General features: G+C 40.1%; 2 protein-coding genes and 1 long non-coding RNA gene across 6 annotated transcripts in view; 2 read left to right on the forward strand and 1 right to left on the reverse strand.

Moving 5' to 3' along the window:
• Positions 1-1,289: 1,289 nt before the first annotated feature.
• Positions 1,290-4,505, reverse strand: LOC119141366. Its single transcript, XR_005101912.1, has 3 exons — positions 2,974-4,505; positions 2,551-2,661; positions 1,290-1,474 (listed from the first exon to the last, which is right to left on the reverse strand). It is a non-coding gene; the product is annotated as an uncharacterized LOC119141366 (long non-coding RNA).
• Positions 4,506-10,721: 6,216 nt separating this feature from the next.
• NUDT12 (nudix hydrolase 12) lies at positions 10,722-22,648 on the forward strand. Of its 3 annotated transcripts, none has more exons than XM_037373614.1 (7): positions 10,722-10,826; positions 11,535-11,748; positions 14,918-15,513; positions 16,376-16,543; positions 18,867-18,980; positions 20,483-20,682; positions 21,986-22,648. In XM_037373614.1, the coding sequence occupies exons 2-7, from the start codon at positions 11,543-11,545 to the stop codon at positions 22,094-22,096; spliced, it is 1,395 nt and encodes a 464-aa protein (XP_037229511.1). In that variant the 5' UTR covers positions 10,722-10,826; positions 11,535-11,542; the 3' UTR covers positions 22,097-22,648. The 3 variants fall into 3 exon arrangements, with proteins under 3 accessions (XP_037229511.1, XP_037229512.1, XP_037229513.1); XM_037373615.1 differs by lacking the exon at positions 10,722-10,826 and adding an exon at positions 11,116-11,209; XM_037373616.1 differs by lacking the exon at positions 10,722-10,826 and having other exon boundaries at positions 22,261-22,648.
• Positions 22,649-25,779: 3,131 nt separating this feature from the next.
• Positions 25,780-27,080, forward strand: part of LOC119141804 — a 44,811-nt gene continuing 43,510 nt past the window's right edge. For both annotated transcript variants that reach the window (XM_037374424.1, XM_037374425.1), the window contains exon 1: positions 25,780-25,905. The gene's annotated coding sequence lies outside the window, so the exon portion shown is untranslated. The remainder of the gene's footprint in view (positions 25,906-27,080) is intronic.

Raw genomic sequence — 27,080 nt, forward strand, 5'->3', positions numbered from 1 at the left:
TCTTTGTTGCTGACCCGCTCGGCTGGGAAACTGGGAAGAGGGGGAAGCCACAACCCGCAGCAGCCCAGGGCACACACCGCTGACAACGCGGACGCGCAGACAAGGACGAGGAGCGCGCCTCGCTGTCGCGGCAGCTGCCGGGCTGCCACGAAACTGCAGCTGCCGCTTTGGGGACGCCCCACGTCCCCGTGCAGCTGCCCCGCCCCCAGCCCGGGGGTCCCGGCTGCGAGGGGTGCGGGACCGACGGGGCTGCGCGGGGGAGGGACGTGGGGGAGGGGACAGAACGGGGCACAGCGGGTCCCGTCGCGTGTGGCACAGCGCGGGCAGCGAGTTCGCCCGGCCGAGCCCGCACCTGCTCGGCACAGCCCGGCCCCTCCCTCTCGTTAACACTTGCCTTAACTACCCGCGCGCGCTGCCCCTCTGCCCCGTGCCCGCTGCAGGGACCGGGTGCCTGTCCCTGGGGGGACCCGTGTGTGCGCGAGCGCAACGCGGTGCCCGCCACCGGGGTCAGGCTGGGGGTGCGGGTGTCCCCGGCCTGTGGTGTCAGAGCCCGGAGCCGGCGCGGGGACCCCAGCGGGAGCCGGGCGGAGCCGGCGGGGGCTTCAACCCGCGGCCGTGGGGCAGGAGCGGCGCGTGTCCCCACGCCGGCTGCTGGGGGTCCCCGGCGCGAGCGAGGCAGGCGAGGGGCTCGGGCCGGTGCCCGGGGCAGGACGGCGGGTCCCAGCCCGTTGGGGGAGGGGGGGGGCGTGTGTGCGCGTGTGTGCGTGTGTGCGTGAGCCCCTGCAGGCTGGGGCTGGGCCGGGGGCGCTGCCCTCCGTGCGGGGGGGTGTGGGGGGGTGCCCTGTGTGTGCACCCCCGGGGGGTGGGGGTGGGGGTGTGCGTGTGCACCCCTGGAGTGTGGGTGCGTATGCGTGCCCCCAGTGTGCGTGTGTGCCCCCGGGGTGTGGGTGTGTATGTGTGCCCCCGGGGTGCGTGTGCCCCCGGGGTGCGTGTGCCCCCGGGGTGCGTGTGCCCCCGGGGCGTGTGTGCCCCCGGGGTGTGGGTGTGTATGTGTGCCCCCAGTGTGTGTGTGCCCCCGGGGTGTGTGTGCCCCCGGGGTGTGTGTGCCCCCGGGGTGTCACCGCGACGTCACTCGGCGCCACTCCTGGCTGCCCTGCCAGCGGGGTGACGCCACCCGCGTCCCTCGGCCTGGGCAGGGACCCCCGGCAGCGGGCCGGGCCCGGCGGGGGGCAGGAGCCGCCCCGGACGGGAGGGGGCAGCCGCACCCCCTACATCACTTAACAGCTGTATGAGACAGCTCTCCCAAAATTCAGTTGAACTATTTCACTGGTTACAGGGAGTACTCGGTGACAAATCGCTTCTTTTCCTTTTCTTTTCCTTCTGATAGCAGTCCATTGCATGATCACCTCCACCTGCACTAGTAGTTGAGCTAGCAAAAATCCTTCTGGTGGATCTCAAGGTGCCGACTCTACTGCTGCAAATACAAATTAAGTATTTCTGTAGTAAACTGAACTTCACAAGATTCACACATAGATACACAAACCCAAGGAAAACGAAACAAAAAAAAAAACTGTCATAAGATTTTGAATTTTGCAAAGTAAAACACTAAAATTAGAAGATGTCGTAATTAATGCCACTTTTAATTAATGATAACAGGACTCCCACAACATGACCGCATAAATTTTCTATGGTAGTATCTTTGTCCCAGTGCACGTACATTCTCTGTGTTCTGGGAACAAAACAAGGTTTTGTTTCAAAAAGAGAAAAGAATTTGCATGTTTCCTGCCTCATTTATTTTGGAAGTAATGGTAGATGTGATCAAGGTGAAGAATTAAAGCAGAGAAGGAACAGTTTTATGAAAACTGCTTTAGTATTGGCTCCACTATTTCCTATGGACACATAGAAAGCCTGTTTTTTCCCAGAACAAAACTAGTTTCCTAATTTTAAAACTCCCCTTTAATTTAAGAGGAATTATCCTTTGTATTGAAAACAAACTGCATGAAGGTAATTATGAAAAAAAAAAATCCATTTGCAGGTAACAGTTAATTTCAGTTAAAAGAAAAAATACATAAAAACACAAAGCACCATTAGGTGTTTTAATACTAAATCTGGGACTCAGCTAGCAGTCCACAGAATAGGGGGAGTAACAGTTCTTTCAGCTCAAAATTGCTGCAAATATGATTTCACTAATCATGAGGAAGCATTTGTAAGCCAGACACTAACAGATTATTAAAACCACTCTTATTAATCAACCCTTATTAAACAATTCAAACACCAACTTAGCCACCACCTGAGCAACTTGAGAAACTAAATTACCCTGTCTAGTACTCAGGGAGCCATGCTGCCACATTCATAAGCAATCAGTTAAAATACAAGCGCTTTACAAACAGAACCAAATTAGAATAGGGAGAAAATTGAAAACACAAGAATAATTTAGAGAAAACTAAAACCCCTCCAACTGTCAGCCACAAAGCACACATAAAAATCTCACCCACACCCTACCCCCCATACCCACTCTTGAGATACTACAGCTTTTCTCCATAGCTTTACCACAGTCCATCAGGTTCTGAGGAGTCCAGCAGATCACTATACTGTAAATGTTCCTGTTGGCACTTTGGGTTACATCTTTGAACAGTTACATTTTTATTGCCTTCAGCCTCTCTACAATGAATCAACATTATGCAAGTTAAGCAAGGTAAAGGAGAGAAAAATGTGTCAATGGTCAGGCATTCAATCTCACAGACGAGGCAGGTGGGCCTCTTTCAGAGCAGTGATCCCTTCTGCACAGCCACTTGCTGAAAGGCTAACACCTCCCCAGCTGACAGTCCCGATGCTCATGCTCCTGCCATCCAGGCCTCCACGCTGCATATACTATCCCTGCAAATTTAACTCATGCACATTTACTAAGTTTCTGCACTCATTACACCTCACTCCCCTTAGATTAATTATTTGGGGAAAATCTGCTTCACTCACCATCATAACACAAACCATCCACTTTTCAGGAACATTCTGAGCAGATTAATACTGCTGCATTCCGTCTTTCTTGTCAGGCAATGCAGATATTGCTGTACATTCCACGGCTGACAGAAACTTCCAGTTAAGACAGTGTAGCTGACTGATAGCATTCTACATTGAAAGAACTCTTACTTTCCCCATTCTGTAGACTGCCAGCTGAGGCCTAGAGATAACACTAAGAACACATGATAGTATTTTGGTATTTTTTAACTGAAATTAACCGATACCTGCAAATGCATTTCTTTTTTCATAATAATGAGTCATACAGCTTTGCTTCAGCTCTTTCCTACAAGAAAGTGAAAACTCCCACCAAACTGGTTCCACCTCTTCAGCACCAAAAGACTCGTATTTATACCAATGGACCCTAGATCAGGCCTTTAGCATTTGTCCACTTGGTTCTCAAGGAGGACTGCTTGGAAATTAATCAGGGAGCTGCCTGGGCTGGGGGGACTAGTTAAGATTGTGCCAAAGTCCTGGTTGGAAACACCGAAGGAGACTATTATGGAATGCTGCAGTGCCAGTTCAAGAAACCTCATCAGATAATACTGACTTCTGCTTGCCTCATAACAGCATTGAATCCCTAAGATGCATTTTTTTTTTTAAGCCAAGTTGTGCTAAAAGGTTAATCTATTATAATGCATTGTACATAAACTGTTTGGCAACATACTCCTTTCACACATCCACTACACTACTTTGTTTTGATTCCAATGAGCAACTTAAAACCGGAGTTGCCTTTTAACCTTCACCTAGCGCAGTGACTCTTGGAAAAACAGAGCTTTCATAAAACATGCTGAAATTGAGAGGTAAGAATGAAGTACAGGCCCAAATAAAGAACTAGCAAACCTTCTATGATACTGCTACTGTTTTACTGAGTCTGAAGAACATTAAATAAATTATTCTCGTGTGTAATCTAGTTCCAACATTAAAATAGGATCAATCAAGATTCTCACTTTAAAGAATCTAAATAATATAAACATGAGATTTTACATTGGTCTTAATAAACATCTTAACCTAAATAATCAAGCTAGCCATTTTCCCTAGTCCAGAAAGAACTGACAGTTACCAGAGTCATATCTAGAGATCTCCCTCAGCACAGTTTAGTAACTCAAATAAAAAGATTTGAAAAGGTAGCTCAGACCAGAGCTATACTGCCTGATAACACCAGATCAAAATACAGATACCTCATTTCTACATTCTTTCCTTTATTCCAACTCAGTCCCAGGAAAAAAAAAATAAAAGAAAAAAAAAAAGCCACAAACTTTTTCCCTCCCTGGAATTGCATTATTGATCCCTTTCTTTACAGATGTTAGCTGCCCAGGTAGAGCTGATACCTGAATAGGGCTTGTTACATGGTCAGCCAGTCCAAGACTCATTAGGCTTAAAAAGGCTGGCCAATCTATTTAAGTCACACCACAGGTGTAAGTAACAATCTCCTCACTCTTGTGTACTGTTGGTTTCCACACTGCCTGTGACTTCTACAGATGCAGTGTCTTCATAATGCCACCTGCATACCGGGAGGTGATATATCTCTGATTGACAGGCCTCCAAGTTCTCATTTGCTAAAGGATGTTTAAGGACAACACATTGCAAGTCTCAGAGCTGTCTCTCCCTAGGTGCATAATCCTGAAAACACTGCATTGTTGGGTACCTAAACCCTCAGAGTCAACAGCCAGGAGGTCTGACTACAGTGACCCACCATAGAAAAACACTTCCTGCTTGTACATGAGGTGTGACAGTATGAATGAATCCCATAAAAATAGTCTATTTTGCTATTTATTTTTCCAGTCATCTTCTAACTACTAATTTGGGAAAAACACACAGGTTTTGAGAGTCTGAAACAGTAACATCCCAGAGATACTGCTTCTAAGAATGTTCAGTGGGGGAGGGTCACAAGTCATACATTCAGATGTTATTTTTCCTTACATTTATCACATCCACGTCACATCACATCCACATCAAGAGGAAGTTCAGAGTATTGTCTTCCAAGTTTCTTTAAGATTTTTATTATTTTTTTTTTAACTCTTCATGCATTTGGAATCCCTGAAAAGCTACATGCTCTGGTACAACCTAAACTTACAGTAGTTCCTGGCCTGGAGAGGTCTCTTCTCCATAGTAATACTAAGAGCCTGTTTTCACATTAACTCTATATTGCTAGGCTTTTGCAGGCAAGGTTATGAAACAACTGGGGATCAACATCTCTTCAGACTGCTTCTCTCCCATTTGTAGTACCATTTTGCCATCTTTTAGGCTAACAGGAGCAGTGCTGTGTCACTTCTTGCAGGCACTCCAAGTCTGTTTTGCCCACACACTGCAGTGCTTCCCAAGGCACTTTGGTACATTCTTCACAGCACATGCAATTTTTTCTACAGGCTGCAGCACAAAATGAATAGGGCATCAGGGCATTCAGAAATTACTCCCTGTTTGCTGGCTGCAGTAATCAGCACACACTTTGAAAAGACTGTCATTAGTCACTATCAATACACGGCCACCAGAGGCTCTTTAAGGATCACAGTAAATTAGTGGCGCAGCATCCATTTCCATTCTCACACTGGCAACCTCACTCAAACGCCCGATGCCTTACAAATACACCTCTACAACAATGCTCCCCACTACTAAAGAGCTAACGGACACAGTCAAATCAAAGACTATACTGGCCAGTTATTTATTTACTTACTACAAAATTCAATAATCATGGCACACCCAAGTCCAGCACTACTTTGACCTTCTCAGTAAGCTTTACTTAGATGTTGAATACATCAAAGGTAAAAACAGTTTTTAAAGCGAGTTACCATTGCATATTTTAATTCTAAGGAACCCTTAAATTGCTCTTAGAAAATTCAGCTCAGTGATTAAATGAAGTTTTGCATATTCACAATAATTTGCAACATTTTATCCAGCACAGTAACTAAACCTGTTAGCAGAACTAAAACATTTTCAAACTCATGAGTTGGTATGTTAAAATAATTTTAAATTCCCAATCAATTTTTTTATTATAGTACAGATATTTAAAACAAGGAGTAGTAAGTTATTTTTGCAATGATGCACTGGGAGATGGTGCAAATTCCACTTAAGGTAACTTTCAATCATGCAAGCTGGGAACTGCTCACATGATGTCAAGAAACAGAGAATGTACCATTCCATCAGCAAGAGAAGAATTGGTTCCTTTCATTATCTATTTCTGATCATACATTTCCAGCATCCTGCAATACTCCTCAAGAGTAAGAAATGACACTGCCCTTGAGTGATACATTAGTACACACAAGCAGCACAGCACAATCCCTGTTACTCAAAATACTGTTATTCATGTACTACACAAATTTGGAAAAGGCACATGGCGGATAGGGGGGGACACAAAAAATTTGCAATCTCAACCACTATGCCAGTAAAATAAGTGTCCTGCAAAGGCCACATTTGGGAGAGTCACCAGCTACAGTCTGACCATAATAGCAGATCACACAGAACACACATAATACTGATCCAGTGAGGAACCACCTATCTGGTGTGGACTTTCAGGTGAACGTATGCTGACATTACAAGTAAATCAAATTTAGAAGGACAAGGTAATGTATATTTTTTAATATATATTCACTATGAAAAATACTGCACAGTAACAAAAATCAGCACACAGAGAACCGGGCAGGACACAGTTTGGCTCTAATGTTATTTAACAGTAGAATTTATAGCTCAAAGGCATCAAAACCTCCAACTATTTCCATATTTTCACATAATTTCAATCATGTACACAGAAAAGAGGACCTTCCTACTAACAGCTCTAAAAAAAGATTAAAACATATATATATACATATCTCCAGCTGAAGCTCTGTTTCTAACATAAGAACCTGATGAATGGCACATTAAACCTTCTGAGATCCACATCTAAAAGCTAATTTTGTATTTGAAAACATAGTTAAGAATTCAAATAAAACATTAAAACAGACATCCTTATGAGTCATTCCTGTTTAATACAAATGCAAAAAACCCCTGAAAATGTAATACAGATGGAAGAACTGCATTTATCTTAACCTATGTGTCCCAACAGGAGTAACTGCAATCAGTTTTGCAAGGTTTTACTGCAGCAGTATCACTACTGTATTCTGACCTCTCAAATACTACTTTCTCTTTTTTATTTTTTATTTAATATATGAAAGCATGTTGGTAACAATGAAAAAACCACAACCTATACAACTTTTAGTATAACAATTAATTTGAACTCATTACATAAATCACATTTTCTAAAGAACAAAAAATCTGCTGTAACTCATGATTTTTCTTCAACAATGGATACAAAAGAAGCATTAAAAAAAAATTGCATTAGTCACCTTATACTGCACTTCTGGAATAGGTACAGACCTCCGCGAAAATCAAGAACAACAACCCTTCTGTCTAAACAGCTTACCATTCAAGAAGAAAATCATCCTTCATATTTTGCAAATTGGGAAACCCTTTAGCAATACTAAGGCAGATACAATCCCTTTACATTTGGAAAACAGGGAGGAAAAAAAACTACCAAACTTTGAAGGAAGTTCAAGGACAGTTCCTTGAAAGTGACTCTTCCTTCAGGGAGGCAGAAACAGAAGTTTCTGCAGAATCCAACATACAATCCATAATACAGACATCAAATATGTACCCATCATACGTATTGGACTCGTGTGATCAAAACTTCCAGAAGGCAAATTAAGGGAGAAGGGAAAAGGGGAGGCAGGAGCATTTTGATAGCAATAATACCCCAATAGCACAAAAAAGACTTCACATGTCTTATGGATACAATACAAAGTCTACACACATTTTGTTCAAGAAGGAAAGAATCTTCCATAGGTATAGGTGATACTGAGGTCAGTGTTATGCTAAAAGAGGTAACTTGACACTCATATACACGTAGAAAAATTCTAAGGCAGAACAATAATCATTCCAGCAATATTAAAAAGTACCACAGATTTTTTTTAGCCTTTAAAAAATTTATTACAAGAAAAAAGCCTAATAAAGTAATAAAAAACTCGAGTATGACACAGGTACGTTAGATACCCATCTGAAACTCCATTTCGCATTGTACATGCCATAGATAATAAAGGTCCTGCCAGAACCACCATCAAAGATAATAAAAGCCTCCCCAAACCATACCTGTTCTTGTAGTCTATAGCATTTGTGACACTGTGTAGCAGAACACAGTAACTTACTGATCAGTGCTACAATACCAGATTTTTTCTGTACACATATGCAACTTACACAGGTCTCATTATCTTGAATATGAATGTTAGAGATGGCACATACTTGGCTTTATAGAAGCTTCAAGTGATACACTTCTTTTTCAATCCCAAAATACTCATCTTACAGCTTAGCCTCCTTCCTAGTATGCTTTCTAGGTTTAGAATGCTTTCTTGAGTTTTACACAGAAGGAAAACAAGTTTCAGAACTGTTAACAGGGCACCACGAGTTAGTAAAGAACACGAAGATTACGGAGCCTACCTAATAAATCAGGGAATTCATTACACAGATCAGGATGTAAGGCTGAGTTATCCCAACTTCATGAATGGCAGATTTAAGACACTACCAAGAAGGTAAGTACAACTGTGCCTTTGCCTATTACAGCAATAAAGCTGTTTTCTCTTCAGCCACGAATCATCACAGAAAGAAAACAACTATCTGGCGCATTAGCTAGTGTAGGGCTGGTGGTACCACTTCACCAGGTAGAAATAATTGCTTCTGGGTACATGACCCACATCTCAGAGGATATGAGCAATTTCCGGCTGAGAGAATAAAATTAAAATCCCATCCCTTAACTTTTTCATTTGTTCCTATCTGGAAAAAAATCTTACAAATTCTTCATGCACATTCCCTGGTCTGCATCTGCGCTGTTTCTAAGGGGAGTTTCCTTCAACATGGCTGACCCCCTGGTGAGGAAGCTTTAATAAGAGTACAAAACACCAACTACATTATTGAAAGCTTGGTTACCAATGAGTTATAAAGACCACACAATATATGCATAAACTTTGTACTGTCTATTATGTTCAACAAGCCACTTACTATGATGTATGAAAGCTTTTAACGGTGACTATCTAAATTTAGAACCCCACATGCTGCAAAAAAAAACTTACTCAAACTTTATAAGTTAAAACTTATATAAATATAATAACTTATGATTTGTTATTATGAGTTTTTAAAATTAAGGTTTTCTATCAATGGCTACACAAGATATAGCAACTACATGTGCCATTACCGAGACTGACAGGACCCAGTCGCAATGTCTTTCATACCCTTCACTCAGAAATAAATGGCTCTATGGTAATACATGGATGTGGGAATATATTACGTTTCCTTAAAGCAGCAGGAACAAAAGCTGTCCAGTTCTTCTGGCTTTGAAGATGAGTGAAGAAATTTGAAAATGTGAATCCTCCTAGATCAAAAATTACAAAAAATACAAAAAAGAAACCAAATAATTTTACATTTTCAAGCAACAGGTTTTTTAAAAGAATAGTGTTCTTGTTCTCTGGAAGGTCAAGGATGACACCAGGACTTCAGACTAACTGGTGCTGGACTCAGGTTTGCCACGACAGTGTTGAAGGATAACAGAAAATTTAGAATGGTCTGATTGTTTGTGCAACAGGTACTTTGTATACACTGAGAAGTTTTAGGCTGTAAGCAGAAAAGTACACAGCCATTCTTTCAACAAGGACACTCTGGAACAACAAGACCTCAAAAGGACAGTTAGTAAGAGTACTTTGAGGATGTTCTGTGCATATTGCCAGCTTGGCAAAGACGACTTAAGGTTGATGCATCCTTAACTGTACTACCATCATTACAATACCAAAAATCACACCCCTAGGTCAGAAACACCCTCACTCAGGTGAGAACCACTCCTCTAAGCATGCATGATAGCAGATATAGTTGTGTAACCATATTGTAATTGTATGCAAATTACTAACCAAGCAGTGTAAAGGGGATGGGTCTGGAAACTTACAGACCCTGCAGTTTTTCTGTATAAATGTATCATCGAATGTCCTTTACGGGGCAGGGGAGGTGGGGGTGGGGGCAGTGCTTGCATTGTGGACTAGCACCTAGCCCCCAGCTTTGTGGAAACCTGAAATGAGTAAGAAATGTCTCCCCAAGTGTGTGAAAACTGACTTACTGCATACTGAGCCACGGGCAATATCTTTTAGTTTTTGTTAAAAATCTCGTTAGGTACTCGCCAGAGGCAAGTGCACCGAACAACACTCCCGCGTTAACTTGCAGGTGTGGCCTTGACTTCCCCAAGCATTTCTTAGCCCAACATGCTTTTATTGGAACCACCTCCTGGCACGTACAATCATTCCAGCTTCCGCGCTAAGTCTTCTCCCCTGCCACGACGCCGCTTCTGTTCCACTTTTACCCACCAGTACCTGCATTTGCTACCGCTGCCCGGCTCCGCCTCCCACCCGTGCAGCGAAGCCAAGCCACCACTCCGTCTGACCCGGTTTTAGAACCGCACCGTTTCCTGCCTGAAAAACAAAATGGCCGCCTGCCCCGAACCTGTCCAGCAAGGTGGCCGCGCCGGCAGCAGCGCCCAGCTAATGGCTGCCGATTCGCACCGGCGGTAGCTCGCCGCTGCCCGCTCGCGGGCCGACAGTCACCGCAAGGGCCGGGCGCTACGCACGGCGCGCAGCCCAGCCCCGCGGCAGGCCCTGCCCGGCCCAGCGCCCCCGCCGCGTACCGCTCGCCCCGCGCACCGCTCGCGTCCCGCCCCCCTACGCCGGGCCGCGGCGGCCGCGGGGCGGAGCGGCGCCGGCACACACCCCCTGACGCGCGCGCGGCTCCGCGCGTCGGCCGCGGCCGCTCAGGTAACGGGGCGCCCCGGGGAGCCGGCACAGCGCCGCCGGCCAGGCGCGCGGCCCCGCCCGTGCCCGCCGCTGCCCGCACAGACGCGGCGCCCCGCGGACGGGTGGCTGCGGGCCTGCCGCGCCGGCTGGGCGGTGTGCGCACGCGAGGCAGCGGCTTGGTGCGGGCCCGGCTCTGAGGGGCGCTCGCAGCCCTTGCGCTGCGCCGGGTGCCAGCGGCGGTGCCGGCGGCCCTGGCCCGGGGCGGGGGGCAGGCGGCCGCCGGCGACGAGACAGTGGTGGCTGAAGTAGCTTGTAGCCGCCGGGGACTCGCCCTCCTGCGGTTACTTGTTGCCGAAGCGCCCGGGAGCCCGTTCGGGGAGCGGGGCTTCGCGCTGTCCTGCCCTGTGTGTGTCGCCGTTGAAAGCCTGGAGCGTGGTTTTCCCGTTCAGAGTAGCATCTGTGCCTAGCACAACCTTTTCACTGCATAAGCCTCTTTAAAATTAGTCTTGGGTGTTCGGATAAAATTCAGCTGCGTTTGGAGACTTGTGGGGCTAGGGTTCAGTTGGGAGTAACAATGTTCCGCTAATTGCCAGTATTTTGCTGTTGTGGCCGTACTTTCCTTGATAGTGTTGGTTGTCTGCACACCATTAAACTTAATTCTCTTACTTAATGCCTTTTGCAAATGGTGTATATGTTTTCAGGCATTTTTGTTTTCTCTTTTCCGCTTAGCTGACACAATGACAGACTTTGACAAGGACCTCCGACAGAGCATGGTTTCCCAGCTGCATGACTTCGCTGCTGTTGGCGATGTGGTCAAGCTGAAAGCATTGCTCAGTCGTTCCCCAACACTTATCAATGCAGCTGCAGATAACGGCTGGACAGCCCTGATGTATGGTGCCAGAAATGGACACCTTGAGGTTGTGCAGATTCTTCTAGAGAAAGGGTAAGCTGTTCCACAGATCGCATGAAAGAGCTCTAACCAGAATAATTTCCTGCCTGTTTCAGCTTGATCTCAGAAAAGTAAATTCACCTGACAGATAGTGTCAATATTTTCAGGGTTAAAACACAGAAAGATATAATCTTGTGTCTGTTTATAACTGGGTTCTGCTGCTGCATCATGCTTTCCATGTTTGCTAAGAAACTCTTCAGAAGTTCTGAGCATCTTTGAAATTATTCCTTTCATATGACTTTACGGATACATTGTCACTTCTCACAGAGACCAGCAGAATAGAAGAAATTTTGTATCCCATTCCAACCACTGTACTGAGTATAAATATAGTACATCTGATTGTTTCACTTAGCCTTATTCTCTAAACTTTATTTGTAATCCACTTGTATCTACATTACAGTGCAGAATGTTTGCTGATGTGCCGGCTGTTAAGTAGGACATGACAGGCACACCTTTACCAAAGTTACTGATTGATGAGCACTGGTGAGGCTGCACCTCAAATCCTGTGTTCAGTTTTGGGCCTCTCACTTCAGGAGGGCTGTAGAGGTGCTGGAGCATGTTCAGAGATGGGCAAAAAGCTGGTGAAGGGTCTGGAGAACAAGTTTTATGAGGAGCAGCTGAGGGAACTGGAGTTGTTTTGTCTGGAGAAGAGGAGGCTCAGGGGGGCCCTTACTGCTCTCCACAACTCCCTGGCAGGAGGCAGATGGGGTTGGTCTCTTCTCCCAGGTAACTAGCAACAGGATGAGAGGAAACAGCCTCAAGTTGGACCAGGGGAGGTTTAGATTGGATATTAGGAAAAACTTCTTCACTGAAAGGGTGGTGAAGCATTGGAACAGGCTGCCCAGGGAGATGGTGGAGTCACCATCCCTGGAGGCCTTTAAAAAAGGTGTAAATGCGATGCTTAGGGATGTGGTTTAGTGATGGACTTGGCAGTTGGGGGTTAGCAGTTGGATTTGATCTCAGAGGTCTTTTCCGACCTAAATGATTCTATGAATTTAATTTGTCTTATTTTTTGGACAATTCACTTCCCCCTTCCTCCTTGAGCTGTCACATTTTCTTCAGTCAGCACGTCACCAAGCATGTTCATTGCTTGTCAGAAACTTGCTGTCATATTTTTTGTCTGTCTTCAAGTCAACTGTTGTAGTCCTAGTTTTTCAAGGCACTGAGAAAAGCAAAGAATGCTTCAATGTTCTCCTTGAGACCCCAAAGAAGATTTTTCCAAAGCCTAAATAAAGTCAGGATCCATATTTCAAATGGAAAACATTTCAGTATAAAAGATGAGTCAAGTGTTACAGTTCAACTGAGTTCTATATTAATCAAGCCCAGTTTGTTACTTTCTGCATTGCTAATTACAGAACCAAGCAGGCTGAGTGCATTCTGTGGTTATGAGTAACCTCAGGCACAGCATTCCAGAACCTCCAGTGAACATCCCACAAGTGGTTTAGTTTGTTTTTCAGTCCTACCTACGTGCTCTGCCCTCTCCTGGGACTCAGCATGGAGCATCAGATGAGCCATTGTTTTGCATTGTAATCAGTCAGTGCATTCCAGCATGTAGAGTAGGATCTCTGTGTCAGATTTTGTGGGCTGAAATCATATGTGTATTGAGGAATCTTTTGAGATTTTGGGGAGTTTACCTGTTCGCTAAGTAAGATAACAGGCTTTTTTAAGTTATGTTTGGTCTAAAAAAAGAGTGACTATATGCTTGTAAACGCCCTTTTCAGGGTTGTTCTCTTAGGTAAATCTCTTCAGGGATTATATATATTGGGTAATCCTAATATATATAATTATCCTGAGGTGATACTGTGGCCTTGTTGGTCTCATTCTAGTTTATGTTTGTCATAGTAATCATTTGGACAAATAAAATTGCTGGATACATAAGCATCAATATCTGTGAAGGTAATATTATGTAACATTCCAAAGACTAGTCCTGGAAAGCTAATCAATTTATATTCATCCATGTTTGAGACAAGGTACACGAGATGTTTGTAGACTGGAGAACAATGTCTTAGAGAAGAGTGAAGGCCACTGTTGTGGACACTGAACAGCAGCCTGATCACAGTCTGCATGTACCTGAGCAGGTAGAACAGGGAAGACAAAATCAGAATAAAATTCATGGCTGAGGTAGGGAATTAAGTAGGAAATTAGGCAAGATTTTGACTGAAGTAGACTTAATCTTTAAAGATAAATGGGCAACAGTATTTTCTTTAGCAACAAAAACTTATAAATTAAGTTTTGAATGCTTTTCTGAAATAAACTCTCTGAAAAACTACTGAGGTTGATAAAAAAGCACAAGTCAGAGCAGTCTTGCCTGCAGTACAGTTAGTTACCTGTGTATCAGCAGCATGAATATACTGGCATCTTCCGTTTTATAAACTGGTGAGTCTGGCCCCACATCTACTGTACAATTTGTAGTTTACAGTGAAATTTCTGTTTTACTTACCCACTTGAGTTAAAATTGACCCCCCAAAAAGTGCATTTTCACCTCCCAGTCAATCCCAATTTATTTCAGATATTTCTGTTGTTGTTTTATATTTAATTGTTGTTTAATATTTAAATATATATCATGAGGCAATATTTCTTCATCTGTGTCATCTTGCAACATTGCAGTAACAAAGAGATCCATACAGGGACCAGCGCTGCAGTTGTAAGGGTGCTACTTCTCTCACTAAGCAGAGGCTGCGTTCTTGATTCTTACTCAGTGGTAAATATTTTATGTTAAATGTTTTGATGCTGCTTTCACTAGCTTCCAGAAGGTAATGCTAGTTGAATGTGGTGGGTTTTTTTGTTACTGGTTATTCAGAAGTTACCTGTAGCCTGGCTTTCAAAGTTCTATCTGTAAATGAGCTTTTTTTTTTTTTTTTAATGTGGGATTTTAATTATTTCATTGCTGTTGTAGTACTGCATGAACCTTGTTAAGTGATAATCTAGAGTGCATCAACAAAAATATGGAATCTAGCCTTAGCAAAAGAAAATGAAGTATGATTACTTTTCAATACCATAATGCTAAGTATTTAGGCTAAACAGTGTCCCAGTAGAGACAGTGTCTAAAAGTTTTTGCACCTTAACAGTATTATGTGTGTATGCTGTGAGTAAGAATAACAGCATCAGGACTCTTCCTAAATGTATTTACCCTGATAACCACTGTTCCTTTCTGTTTCTGTAGGTGTGACATGTCCATTATTAATAAATCAAGGCAGACAGCTCTGGACATTGCTAAATTTTGGGGATACAAGCACATAGCTAATCTGTTGGCTAATGTGAAGGGTGGGCAAAGCTCTGATTTTTTTTCAAATGAAGTGAAAGAATATGAAAATTATTTTGGCTTGACACTTCTGGACAGAAGGAGCGATAAAAGAACAGATTCCAAGTGGCTAAGCAAAAAACAAAGCCATCCAATGACAGTGTACATCCTTTTCTCAAATCTAAGTCCTTTGGTTACTTGGAATGGAGGAGCAGAGAGCTCCCAGCAGCCAGAGATAAAGCTCTGCAGGCTGTACCACAAGGATGTGGAGCAGTGCATGAATCAATCTGAAGAAGGCACCTTGATTTTTCTTGGAGTTGAACTTCAGGTCCACATGAACCTGCTGGCTGCTTACAATGGAAGAGTTGTACAAGAAGGTGAAGAGGATGGCTTAGTTGCTTGGTTTGCTCTTAGCATAGATTCTGTGTCTGCTGAGAAAATTAAACAGAAGCATAAGGACTGTTACTTTCTTGACCCACCAATGCCAGCACTACTGCAGCTACCTGAAAAAGAAGCTGGTAAGATGCATAAAATGCAGCAGTTATCAAATGTGTAATCAGAAAGATATGCTTTGGGATTCACTGACATGTAATGCAAGGACAAACCACTGCTAAGGAGTCAGGTATTTTCAGTGGATTTACAAGTATTTTTATTTTAAAAGCTTGTCAGTGGTTTTGTGAAGAATTTTGCATGTAAGAACACATGCAGTTGCAAAGGGCAAACATCTGAAATGGTAATTATTAGACTGCAAAATCTATTGATCATCATGGTTTTCTAAATAATACTATTTAAATATTAATTGATGTGCATTAATGTTCCAAAATGAACAAAAAAAATATTACTGAGTTTTCATTACAAGAAATTAAACTAAGTCCTTAATAAGAATGTGTTGGATACTTATCTGAGAAGGAAACAGTGTGAGCAAGCTTTGTAAAGTCAGGATCCCAAAGTGAATGAATGTCTTTATGGTCATGGTGTTAGCAACTGCTGTTGTAACACTTTTGCTTTTACAGAAAGATAAAGAGCAAGCTTAACTTGCGCTTGGAAGTTTAAATGGAACAATGAGTCATAAAGGTGTGATATATAATCTGGCACTTTGTCCAGACAAAGTAACTTTTGTGAGAAACAGGAGATACTGATCCAGACAAATTTGTTTCTGAACGCATAAATTGGTCTGTAGCTGTACAGAACTGTGTTCTGTTGTATGTGCTGTGCTACAAAGAAGATCTGAACAACTCACATTGCTCAACTTCTCTTGTAGATTACAGTTCAGCCATAGTCTTACTTGTATGTTAAACTTTATTAGTTGCTTTTTCTACTGTTAAAAGCTTACATGTGTTAGTATTTGATTTTGTGTATTTGCAATGTATTCTTTTAAAGGGGTAGTAGCCCAGGCTAGATCTGTTCTAGCATGGCACATCCACTACCGATTCTGCCCAACATGTGGGAGTGCAACCAAGATTGAAGAAGGGGGTTACAAGAAAACTTGCTTAAAAGAAGATTGTCCCAGTCTCCAGGGTGTTCACAACACATCATATCCAAGAGTTGGTAAGAATATTGTAGGGTAAACTTATAAAAAGTGGCTTGCTTATACTGTTATATACATGTAAATCAGTCTTTTTAGTTATTCCAGCTGCTTGGTTCTGATCCAGCTTTTACATACTTGTCTTTCCCCAGAGTATGTGTGTCTTAGCTCTGGTTAGGACTGAGCATTTGAGGTTTCTATTTTTTGCAGTAGTATGTAACAAAGTCACTGTGACAATACCAATCTTTATTGCAATGGACCAATATCAATTAGAAGTTCCAACAACATAAATGAGATACTAACAATACCACCACACACCTCCTGCATATTGTTCTCTTATCTTCTGCAAGCTGTCAGAGCTTGAAATAGCTTGGCCCTGTATCAAATTTCTGATGCAGTGCTCATTTTCCTGTAGGGCCACTTTGATTGGCTGTCTTCACTGGCTTTCACTATTTGTTGTCAGACACTTAACTGCCAGGCCTATTTCTACTCAGAATACAAGCTTGTACAGACAGGTTTATATAGCTCCTTTTGTTCACGTGTTGTAAAGGAAGTGTATTACGTTATTGATAGGAAAACAAGGAAGGGGAAGAAAAAAACTTACCCTTTTTTCCTGGACCATTTGGTGACTCTTTGATCACCTTTTCTTCCCCTTCCCTGTCCTCTCTTCTGCAGTTGTATTTCTGGAGGTCGTATTGTGTTGTGGTTTTGAATTTCATGTTCTTTTACATGCTGTAGATCTATCTTTGTAGTAATCAAAGCAATTCTGCCAAATTCTTCTGTCTTATGGACTATAGTGAAATTTGCTAAACTACTAGTGGCCGTTTCTTTATAGTCTGGAACACAACAAACAGAAGGAATGGGATTAGATAGGAAAAATTGATGAATCGGCATTTACTACTGATGCCTTTTTCTGAAGAAAGTTTACAGACGGCAACACTGCATGTTCTACACTGTATGTACAAATGTGGCAGATATCTGAGCAGGACGACAATCTTTGAAGTTGTTGTTTATAGTGGTGGCTGAATCAAGCCTTTTCACATAGAGAAAATGCAGGTGTTTTGGACAAAAAAAACCTCATGAAAAACAATAGCAAGAGAAAAAATATTTAAAGGCAGAGGTAGATTTAAAAAATTAATAAAAAAATGTTGAGATGCTCAAGAGCTAGGTAATGATAAAAAAGGGGGAAAGATCGTAGATTAACAGTGTGCAGAAAGCCATGACAAAAAGAATTATGTGAGTAGGAGGAAATACTGAGCAAGAAGGAAAAAGTTACATAAAATGACCAGAGGTGAGAAGGTAGATAAAAGTGCAACATCATATCAGAGATTGATAGCAAACAGTCATCAAAGTCAGAAGTGGAAAATTCAGTCAATAGTTAGATTGTGACTAGAGTATTTGGCTTTTTGCTACTTCAGTCATAAAATACATTGTTCAGACCTGTGTGTGTAGAGGAAGTGATGGTAAATTGGTTTTGCTGCAGAAATTACTGCTGTCTGCTGGATGCATAGGTAGGTTAGTATTGATACTCTTTAACAGCTCTGATGGTCTTAACCAATTGTGTGTTGTGGTTGCAGGTAATTTATGTCCTGCATTTCAAGCCTTGGCTAGTAAACTGCTTCTGTGTTGTGTCCTGGTTTCAGCTGGGATAAAGTTAATTTTCTTCTTAGTAGCTTGTGGTTTGGTTTTAGTATAAGAGTAATGTTGATAACACAGAGATATTTTAGTTGTTAAGTAGTGCTTACTCTAAGTCAAGCGCTTTTCAGTTTCCCATGCTGTGCCAGTGAACGGGTGCACAAGACGCTGGGAGGGAGCAGAGCCAGGACAGCTGATCCCACCTGGCCCAGGGGATATCCCATACCACAGAATGTCATACTCTGTGTATGAACTGGGGGTAGTTGGCCAGGAGCTGCTGATCACTGCTCAGGGGTATCAGTCAGTGGGTAGCGAGCAGTTGCACTGTGAATCACTTGGGTTTGTTTTCCTTTGGATTTTATTCCTCTCGCTCTCCTCTTCATTACAATTACTATTATTATTCTGATTCCCCCGATCCCACCAGAAGGGTGGGAGGGAGGGGAAATCAGTGAGCTAGCTGCCACATGATACGAAGTTGCTGGCTGGAGTTAAACCACCACAGTTGCAAAACAAAATAAACAGATATCCTGCAGGGAAAAAAGCCCAAAGTGAAATAAAATAGCACTTGCTCTGGGCACTTACACAATGCTGATTTCATCACTTAAAGGTATCTTACTTGTATTTACATGCATTGGTATCAAATAGGCTGAAATCTATTACTGTTTTTAGTCTTTCGGATGTGGAAATATATTCCATTCATGTCCCTTACAGATCCTGTTGTGATAATGCAAGTCATCCATCCGGATGGAAACCACTGCCTTTTAGGTAGGCAGAAGAGGTTTCCCCCAGGAATGTTTACATGTCTTGCTGGATTTGTAGAACCGGGTGAGTAATCTAATCTTCCCTTACCAAATGGTCTTTCTCAGTTATCAGTATTATACACTGAAAATAATATAGAAATATGTTTAGTGTTATGATAAATAAACATCTTTGCTTCCTGTTAGGGAAGTTGTTATAATAAATATGCCTGTCCTGTACTTTCCAGCAGCTAATTTATAAAAAAAGATAAAAAGCAACTTAAGTAAATATAATTTTAACATAGTTTTGTCATCATGCACTCTTAAATCACCTATTTAAGTGAAAAAATATTTTAAAACACATATAAGGTCCCTTCTGTGATGATGCTTAGCATGGAACTTCAGCCATAGGAAAAATAACAGTTAAAGTATAACTTAGGCTTAACTTTACATTAACTTTATGCTTACGTGTCTAGGGCCTGAATGATTATGTGGAAGATAAGCAGAAATTAGATCATTTAGAAAGAAAAGTAAAAGAGATATTTTGCTAGCGGTGTTCAGCAATAATGGTTGGAATTAGTTACAATTATTGGTAGTTGCAGAACTATTTGTGAAACATTCTTGTATTGGGTATACATCTTAACCACTAGTGAAATTATAGTATATAACTACATTCGGTAACTGTGGTGAAATACCATGACAGCATGAATAAATTTATTCGGGTATCATTTGAAAGACTTCAAGATGTTTATTTCTTCACTCTTTCTTCTGCCATCCTTACTACTTTCTGATACCGAATTCAAGTACATAAACTGAAATTTATGAGTCCTTTATTTTATCATCAGCTTCTAATCAGCTGAATGTAGCTGAACTAAAACTTCTGTCTGATGCATGGACTGTCTGCTTTAATGAACCTGTAATCAGTGGTTACAACCCAGTACAAGCATGCATATGGAAGCCTATAAACATCAACAGTCTATGTATACATCTAGCAGTTTTCTATTAATTTGGAAGTAAAGCTTTTCATTGCAGTTTAAGTTTGGAGAATTGTCTGTATTTATTAAGACAATGAAGAATGAGTCAGGCAAAGTGAATAATACAGTGCAGAAATGGGTGCAAGTCTTCCTAAGTGTCCATTTTCTTACTATTGTAATTTTAAATACTGATTTTCAAATTGTGTTACATGCTGTTACAACCATACTGAAAATGACACAATGCTATTTATAAATTAACAGATCAGCACTTCAAAAGTAGTTAAAGGAACAATGAATGTATTTCCTACCCAATTTTTGACGTTTTAGGTGTGGTAATAATAATCTGCATCTATGATAAATTATCAATTCAGGAAGTATTATGATGGAGAAAAAATTATTATACTTTATTTTCAAAGTTCCATTTTGCTTTGGCTTTTTTTACTTTGTTAGACTTCTCTATTTTGTGCTTAAGATCTGTGCCCTGATCTGTGAACTAGATCTCTATAGGCAATTGTCTTGGGCAGTTTCACATCTTTTGAGTCATTTCAAAGCACAGGATGTAATAATTGCTTGGAGTATTTTCATCAGCTGCTTGTTCTTTGCCCTTTTTGATTAGGTGAAACAATAGAAGATGCTGTTCGAAGAGAAGTAGAAGAGGAGGCTGGAGTCAAAGTTGGCCGTGTTCAGTATGTCTCTTGTCAGCCTTGGCCAATGCCCTCCTCCCTGATGATTGGCTGCTTAGCTGTTGCAGTGTCTACAGAAATTAAAGTTGACAAGAATGAAATAGAGGATGCCCGCTGGTTCACTAAAGAACAGGTAAAGTTCAATTTAATTTCCTTCTTGTATTGATTATTCTGTGACTGTATTGGTTCTGGCATACAATAGATACTTGCTTTTTTCAGCAAGTTGACCATGTATACTCTCCATTTTGTCATACTAAAATTGTGTTATATTTTAATTGTAGATTACTCACAACCAGAGAAAGGCAGATACTCATGGTAATTTCTGAGTCACTTTCAAGCCCATTTTTTGACGTTTTTGCAAGTTAGCCCTTCACCTTTTCCTTTTGACAAATATCCTTGTTACTGTTATTTTAACCCATTTCCTTAGCAAGTCTGTGCTTTTCATTTTGGCAGAAGTAGTATTTGGTAGAACTCATAGTCTGAGTTTCTCCAGACAACCATGCTAACAAATTTCCTGGGAGAAGGGAGGTTTAGTTAAAAACTCTGGGAATTCAGTGATTTCAACATTTTTGTTTCCATGCAGTACAGTATTAATACTGTGGCACTGAATGCAGTTCACTATGCATTTATAGGAAATTCTACACTTGCCTTTCCTCACTATTTAAAAAAAAGTCAAATAAAAGAGGAAAAAAATACTTTAACAGAGAGATTGAAGTTCACGACTGAAAAAAGGAAAGATTGCTTACACAACATAGTCTTCCCGGGTTTTTCCACAGGCTACTTAGAGCTACACTTCTAGTAACACTGTACTGCTGCCTAGCAATTGTGAGTGTTTTGACTCTGTAAGTCAACCTGAAGGCAAGGTTAGTCACCTACAATCTCAGTGTAATCCCGGCAACACTGAGAGCTTTATTTTAAATGAATCTCAGTTCTGAATATAGCTAGTCGCATACAGGTTGGTCTAGAGTTGGAAATAAATATACTTCAGAAATGGACTAAACTAAAAGTGTACTCCCACGTTGCTTGCAGCTGCTTCAGAAAACCAGTAAAACACATGCAACACAGAAGGAAATGTGTTAAATGCGGGGAATTGGGGGGGGGGAAGCAGTTTATGGAACAGTGGAGGGCACCACCTGGTGGTCATTGCCTTAAAGAGGCCACACAAAACCCTTGAATACATTAACAGGTGGTCTCCACAGTTTTATTAAAAGGGAAAGTAGTCCTTGGGGCACGTTGGAGCTCAAAAATGTCAGAATTCACACAGAATCTTGTGTGTTTTTTTCTCTGCATCTGTCTTGCAAAATCTGATAGTGGCTTTTTACTAGCTACAGTAATTTTAGGATTATCATAGTAAGATAATTTCTGCATCAATGCAATGTTAGATTCCATATAGTTTACAATATCAAGGTCTAAAGAAAAAAATCTGTTTATTGCAGGTCGTGGAAAGTCTCATTAAAGGAAACAAGCGTGTGTTCTTTGTACCACCACGTCAAGCTATTGCACACCAGTTGATAAAACATTGGATTGGAATGAATGCTAATCTTTAGTTCAAATAATAGATTTCTTTAAGTTAAGTTACTTCTTCTTGAGAATGCTAAATTAGGAATAAATTATAAAGAATTGTTTATCTAGTAAATGTGGAGTCACATGAATTTTTGAGCTTTTGGTTTGAACCTTTGGTGCCTGAGCTAAACTACACAAACGTTTGTAGATTTGTTTCAGATGAGTTAGAGCTGGACAACAACCCAGTGATTATCCCAAACAAGAAAGAAGCAAATTGGTAAAATTGGTACCTTGTTGTGCACAAACTGCTTTTTTGTTTTAGAATCATTTTATTATCCTTTTGCTGTTATGCTCTTAATGTTTGATTTGGTCTTTCCTGTCCCCCACTGGAAGGAATTGCAGCATTACTAAGAGGCCTAACCTTGACTGCTGTTTGAACTCTGTATCTACATCCTCCGATTTTGTCTTAATTGTTTCTTTCTCATTTTTTTTTCCTGTCTCCATTCTTTAAATTCTGCCTAGTATAAAAATACTCAGTGCTGAAAGTCTTATCAACAACAGTTATTTTTACGCTAATAGCATACTTAAGTGGTGACTATGTAGTATTTCTGTCTTTTACATTAATAGCCCTCTAAGCAGAGTATTTATTTCTCCAGTCTGATTTGGCCTGCACTTGCACAATTGTACATCAGCCTTAATTTAAAGGTGTAACGTAATACTCTGTCTGTGAAAAAGGTATTGGAGAACCATCCCCGAATGCCTAAATAGTAAATATTTTTATAAGATAATAAATGACTCTAGGCAGTGAGTTATTTCATTCTCTGATAATTAGAAATGGAACTGTAAAGTAATGAAGGAGAAAAGTAGATCAATTAAACATGACATAATATCTCAAAACATGTACAGAGTTCTTTTATGAAAATGGACACATTAAGATTGTTACTTTATTGCTATTAATTATATAAGATAAAAACAAAATTATTATTATGATTATTGCTATTAATGGTTTTACAGTTGAAAGAGATGTCTTAACCCCAGTTGTAAGGCTGGGAAAGCCATATATGAATTAAAGTACTTACTTATATATGTTTAATGATGCAGTTCAGATTTGTGCCTTAATTTACTGTGTTATTGAAATAAATGTTAACTTAGGTTTTTTTCAAAATGGAAGGTTATAAAAATGTACTGGGTTTATCATTAATGTCATTATGTAATGGTTCAGTAGTCTGTGATTTTTGCGGTCATTGCAGTGATACAAAAAGAAATGCATATGACCTAAAGACAATGATAGTCATAAGTGTTAACCTGTTACCATATGGTGATTTGTTTGTTCAGAGTAATTACAATATATTTTTAATCAGTGAATGATAGCAGATTTGTTTCAAAATTCTCTGCAAACTCGAATCAATAAAAATGTTTTACAAATCCTGATAGTTTTTGTTGGTTTTTTTTTACATCCAGTGTGTGTTTATTTTAAGGCAGTGCGTATCAAACTTTAAAGCAAGAAGCATTTCTGACAAACTTGGAACAGCTGACAAATCATTACATTGCTTCATTCTCTCCCATGTTTCAGCTATACCTACAAATTAATAAAATCAGGGTATCTGTGGAGCCATCTGAAAATGAGAAGGAGGGAGGACTACATGTTATCAGTGTAATTAATCTTTTAAAAAATATTGTGAGACAGAAGGAAGCCTGGCTGCAGGGTGTTCACACAAGTAAAGGAGAAACATCGGATAGTATGCAAACAGTGGTGGTGGCTAAGCAATCGAAAGAATTTTTAAGTAGTACTATGTTGATTACACATTAAGAAAGATGAACAATGAAGAAATAAAAAGCAGATAGAAGGGAGGTGAAGCAAAGAGCAAATATAGGTAGCATGATAAATAATTTGTCACAATGAGGTAACTAAAAATACATGTGTAAGACCCATCCTATTACTAGTTTTTCATGTAGGAAATTATGTTGGGTCGCTATAGGGGTGGCTTTGTAACTGTGAAACTCAGAAGAAAGTATCCATAACAAACACTGATGTTAAGAATCTTTTTTTTTTTTAATTGAGAATGTGTATAAACAATCTATATCTGCAATTATAATACTAATAAATAATTTGAGAAATTTCATTTTACTGCGTGAAACAAGCAGAAAGGGAGTATATGAAAAAGAAAATTCAATAATCTTGTCAGTTTGAGAGTGATATTTTAATGATTTTCAGTTCTAACATCTTCTGGTGTTGCAACAATTTTAAATACACACACATTTTCAAAAGCTAAACCAACAGTCCTTTTTAAGCTTTCTTTTCTTTTTTCCCTCCCCAGCAGATGAACCATTCACGAAGAAGGTGAAAATACCCCTTGTTTAAGGATACAAATTTGATAATTTAATTTTTTTTATTTAAACTCTTCCTGGCTTTTAATTGCTTAATTTGATGTGTTCGTAGGTCTTAGGATTGAGTTTTGGTTTGAGGATGTCTGTGTATAGAAGCTTGCTAGAAGATAGTTATTGTTTGCAGATTACTTATTAAATACCCAATTTAAGAGGCAAATGCTGTAGGTTTTTAGCAATTAGAGCAATTTAGAGAAGTGCCAAATTAAATTTAGCAACAATTAAACACAGAGTGTAGTGGTTCTGACTGGAATATGGTCAGGGCAAAACCTCCATAAGGTTTGAGTTGCTTGGCTTATCCAAAAGAATGCAACTTTGCAAGCAGGCAATTTCTTGCCACTAAGTTAATGCAGTACATTAAGAAAATAGTTTTGCTTAAACCACTAAAGATAGAAAGGTTTTGTTCACTGTTTGTAATAATGATCTCACTGTCATCTTTGTTTCTTCTGCAATGGCACCAGAGCAAAAAGAGTTACTCATTACAGAGTACTCATTACAAGGCAGAAAATCCTGGAGATGCCTTTTCTCCCAGTTTGCATGTACACTACGGAGAATTAACTTGTATTCAATATATAATTTGTAAATATTCTGTATTTTATGTGTTTTTGAAATTATAATAATTTACAAATAATAGAAATATAATGTAATAATGGGGAAAAATAGATTATGGGTTTATGTTTAAGTAAAACAAAATTGATACTACTAACCAAGCTATAGGCTCATGTGATGTAATGGCATCTTATGTAAGCTCATGTAACTACAATACCAATTCTGAAATTTTTACAAACTTTGCATTGGTCCCTATGAGAATACTTCTTTTATACTATGTGTAAACATGTGAAAAATAAAGTAATTCCAATGTTGATAATTATAGCATGAACATTATATTTTGTGGTTTGTATAGGAATATTGTCACATTATTATCTTGGATTCTACAACATGTGAAGGAAGAAGGAGTGGATGTCAGTGGGCTCATTAAAGGTAGACCAGTCATGATGCTTCATGGAATTAAATATACTAATCAGATTCTGAGCTTAGGAGACAGAAATAGAAAAGGAAGTGGAGCAAGACAGAGAACAACATTGCTCCCTCTTTTATCTTTAATTTGAATTAAGTAATCTGATTGATTTAAGGCTTTTCACACAAAGCTGACATTTTGTAAAGCACCAGTAAATTGAGTTGTTATTTTTTTTACATGCTTTAGTTGTTAATAGTTCAATAACTAGTAGTCCTTTATTGCTTCAGTGGTTGGAAGGATATTTGTATACGGCATATCATTGCTGACTGGGGTTGACAGTAGAGAAGTGGGTAAGTCCAACGGAAAAAAAAATTTGAACTTGTTATCCTATTAAGCCTTAGCAAGGCAAGGCAGCCAGCCCCTCCTTCATGAGCTTAGGAAAGCAAACTATTCACAGAGAGTCAATAATAGCAAGCGTCTGAGGAAAATGAATATTGGTGCATAGTAACAGTAAGTGTAAACTTCTTTTAATTTTAAGTGACACCCTGTCAGGCAGTAGATAGTAATTGTTGTAGCTCATCATAGATTTTATAAAATGGGATTTCAGCAGGTGTTTTACATAGTACATAACATAATACAACTAAAGAATTTCAGTTGTAGCTCAGTATATGGTTTAGTTTTGTGAATAAATACAAATGATAGTTTCCTAAATAGAAGGGATTTTTCAGGTAGGTTTTTGATTGTAAATAGGAATATTTTCCTAAATGATAGGGATTTCTAAAATAGCTTTTTGATTCCCAAGATTGTATGTGTCATCTTACTTTTAGCATATAGAGACTAAAAGTATAGCAGCATACAATTTTAGAAGTGAAGGCGCACCTGAATGAACTTTAGTTTAATTGTATTGTCTTTCTGCAACTAGTATTTAAGATGTGGAGTGTGAGGAAGACTACAGGATTATTGATCAAGAAGCAATATTACATACTGTTGAGCAGAGAAGCTTACGAACTTACAAACAAGTTTGCAGAGCTTAAATAAGCCTGGATAGCAGTTTTTTTCCTCCTACCATTTCATCATCCTGCAAACTAAACTCTCTTTGGTAAAGTACTTTCTTATTTCTGTTGAAGGAGAGAAACATTCTGACACTGGCACTCTCCCAGTTCAGTGAAGAAATGCAGAGCTTTTCTCAACACACCTGCTAAAACTAAACAAGAGCCTATGAAATTTTAAACATCCCATTTTTATCATTCTAAACCCAAATTACTCCTACTTTTTGCAGTCTTCTGGAGAAAGTGACCCTGGAAACTGCATAATCGGAAAAGATATCCAAGTTTCCCAACAAGCTAGGATAGGGGTGGTTTTTTGCCCTTACTGCATTCTGTGAGATATGAAAGATTTTTCTCACTGAACTGTAATTTCTATTTTGTAGTCACAGACATTCTCTAAAAAGCTACCTCATTTTCTTTGAAAATTTTTATAGTGTACAACTGTTGTGCAGGTTTCTATTGATGAGCTGAGTTTCAAGTATAATCAAAGATTTTGGATTTACATTGTTTCTGTTATGATGGATGGACAATTCTGAAGCTCAAAGAAGTTGAATAATTTGACTTGATGAAGAATTGTAGTACTTCATTGACAGTAATATTTTCAACTATAGAAATTATTTTTCATTACTGGAAATGATT

This window comes from Falco rusticolus, chromosome Z, assembly GCF_015220075.1.
Source record: "Falco rusticolus isolate bFalRus1 chromosome Z, bFalRus1.pri, whole genome shotgun sequence".
In the NCBI taxonomy this organism is placed as follows: Eukaryota; Metazoa; Chordata; class Aves; order Falconiformes; family Falconidae; genus Falco; species Falco rusticolus.

What these genes read in the sequence shown, in the direction of transcription:
- NUDT12 (XM_037373614.1), top strand. Translation starts at nt 11,543, where the DNA reads ATGACAGACTTTGACAAGGACCTCCGACAGAGCATGGTTTCCCAGCTG. An exon ending in TGCTGGATTTGTAGAACCGG is followed by an intron (nt 18,981 to 20,482) that starts GTGAGTAATCTA and finishes CTTTTTGATTAG; the next exon opens with GTGAAACAATAGAAGATGCT. An exon ending in GCTGGTTCACTAAAGAACAG is followed by an intron (nt 20,683 to 21,985) that starts GTAAAGTTCAAT and finishes TGTTTATTGCAG; the next exon opens with GTCGTGGAAAGTCTCATTAA.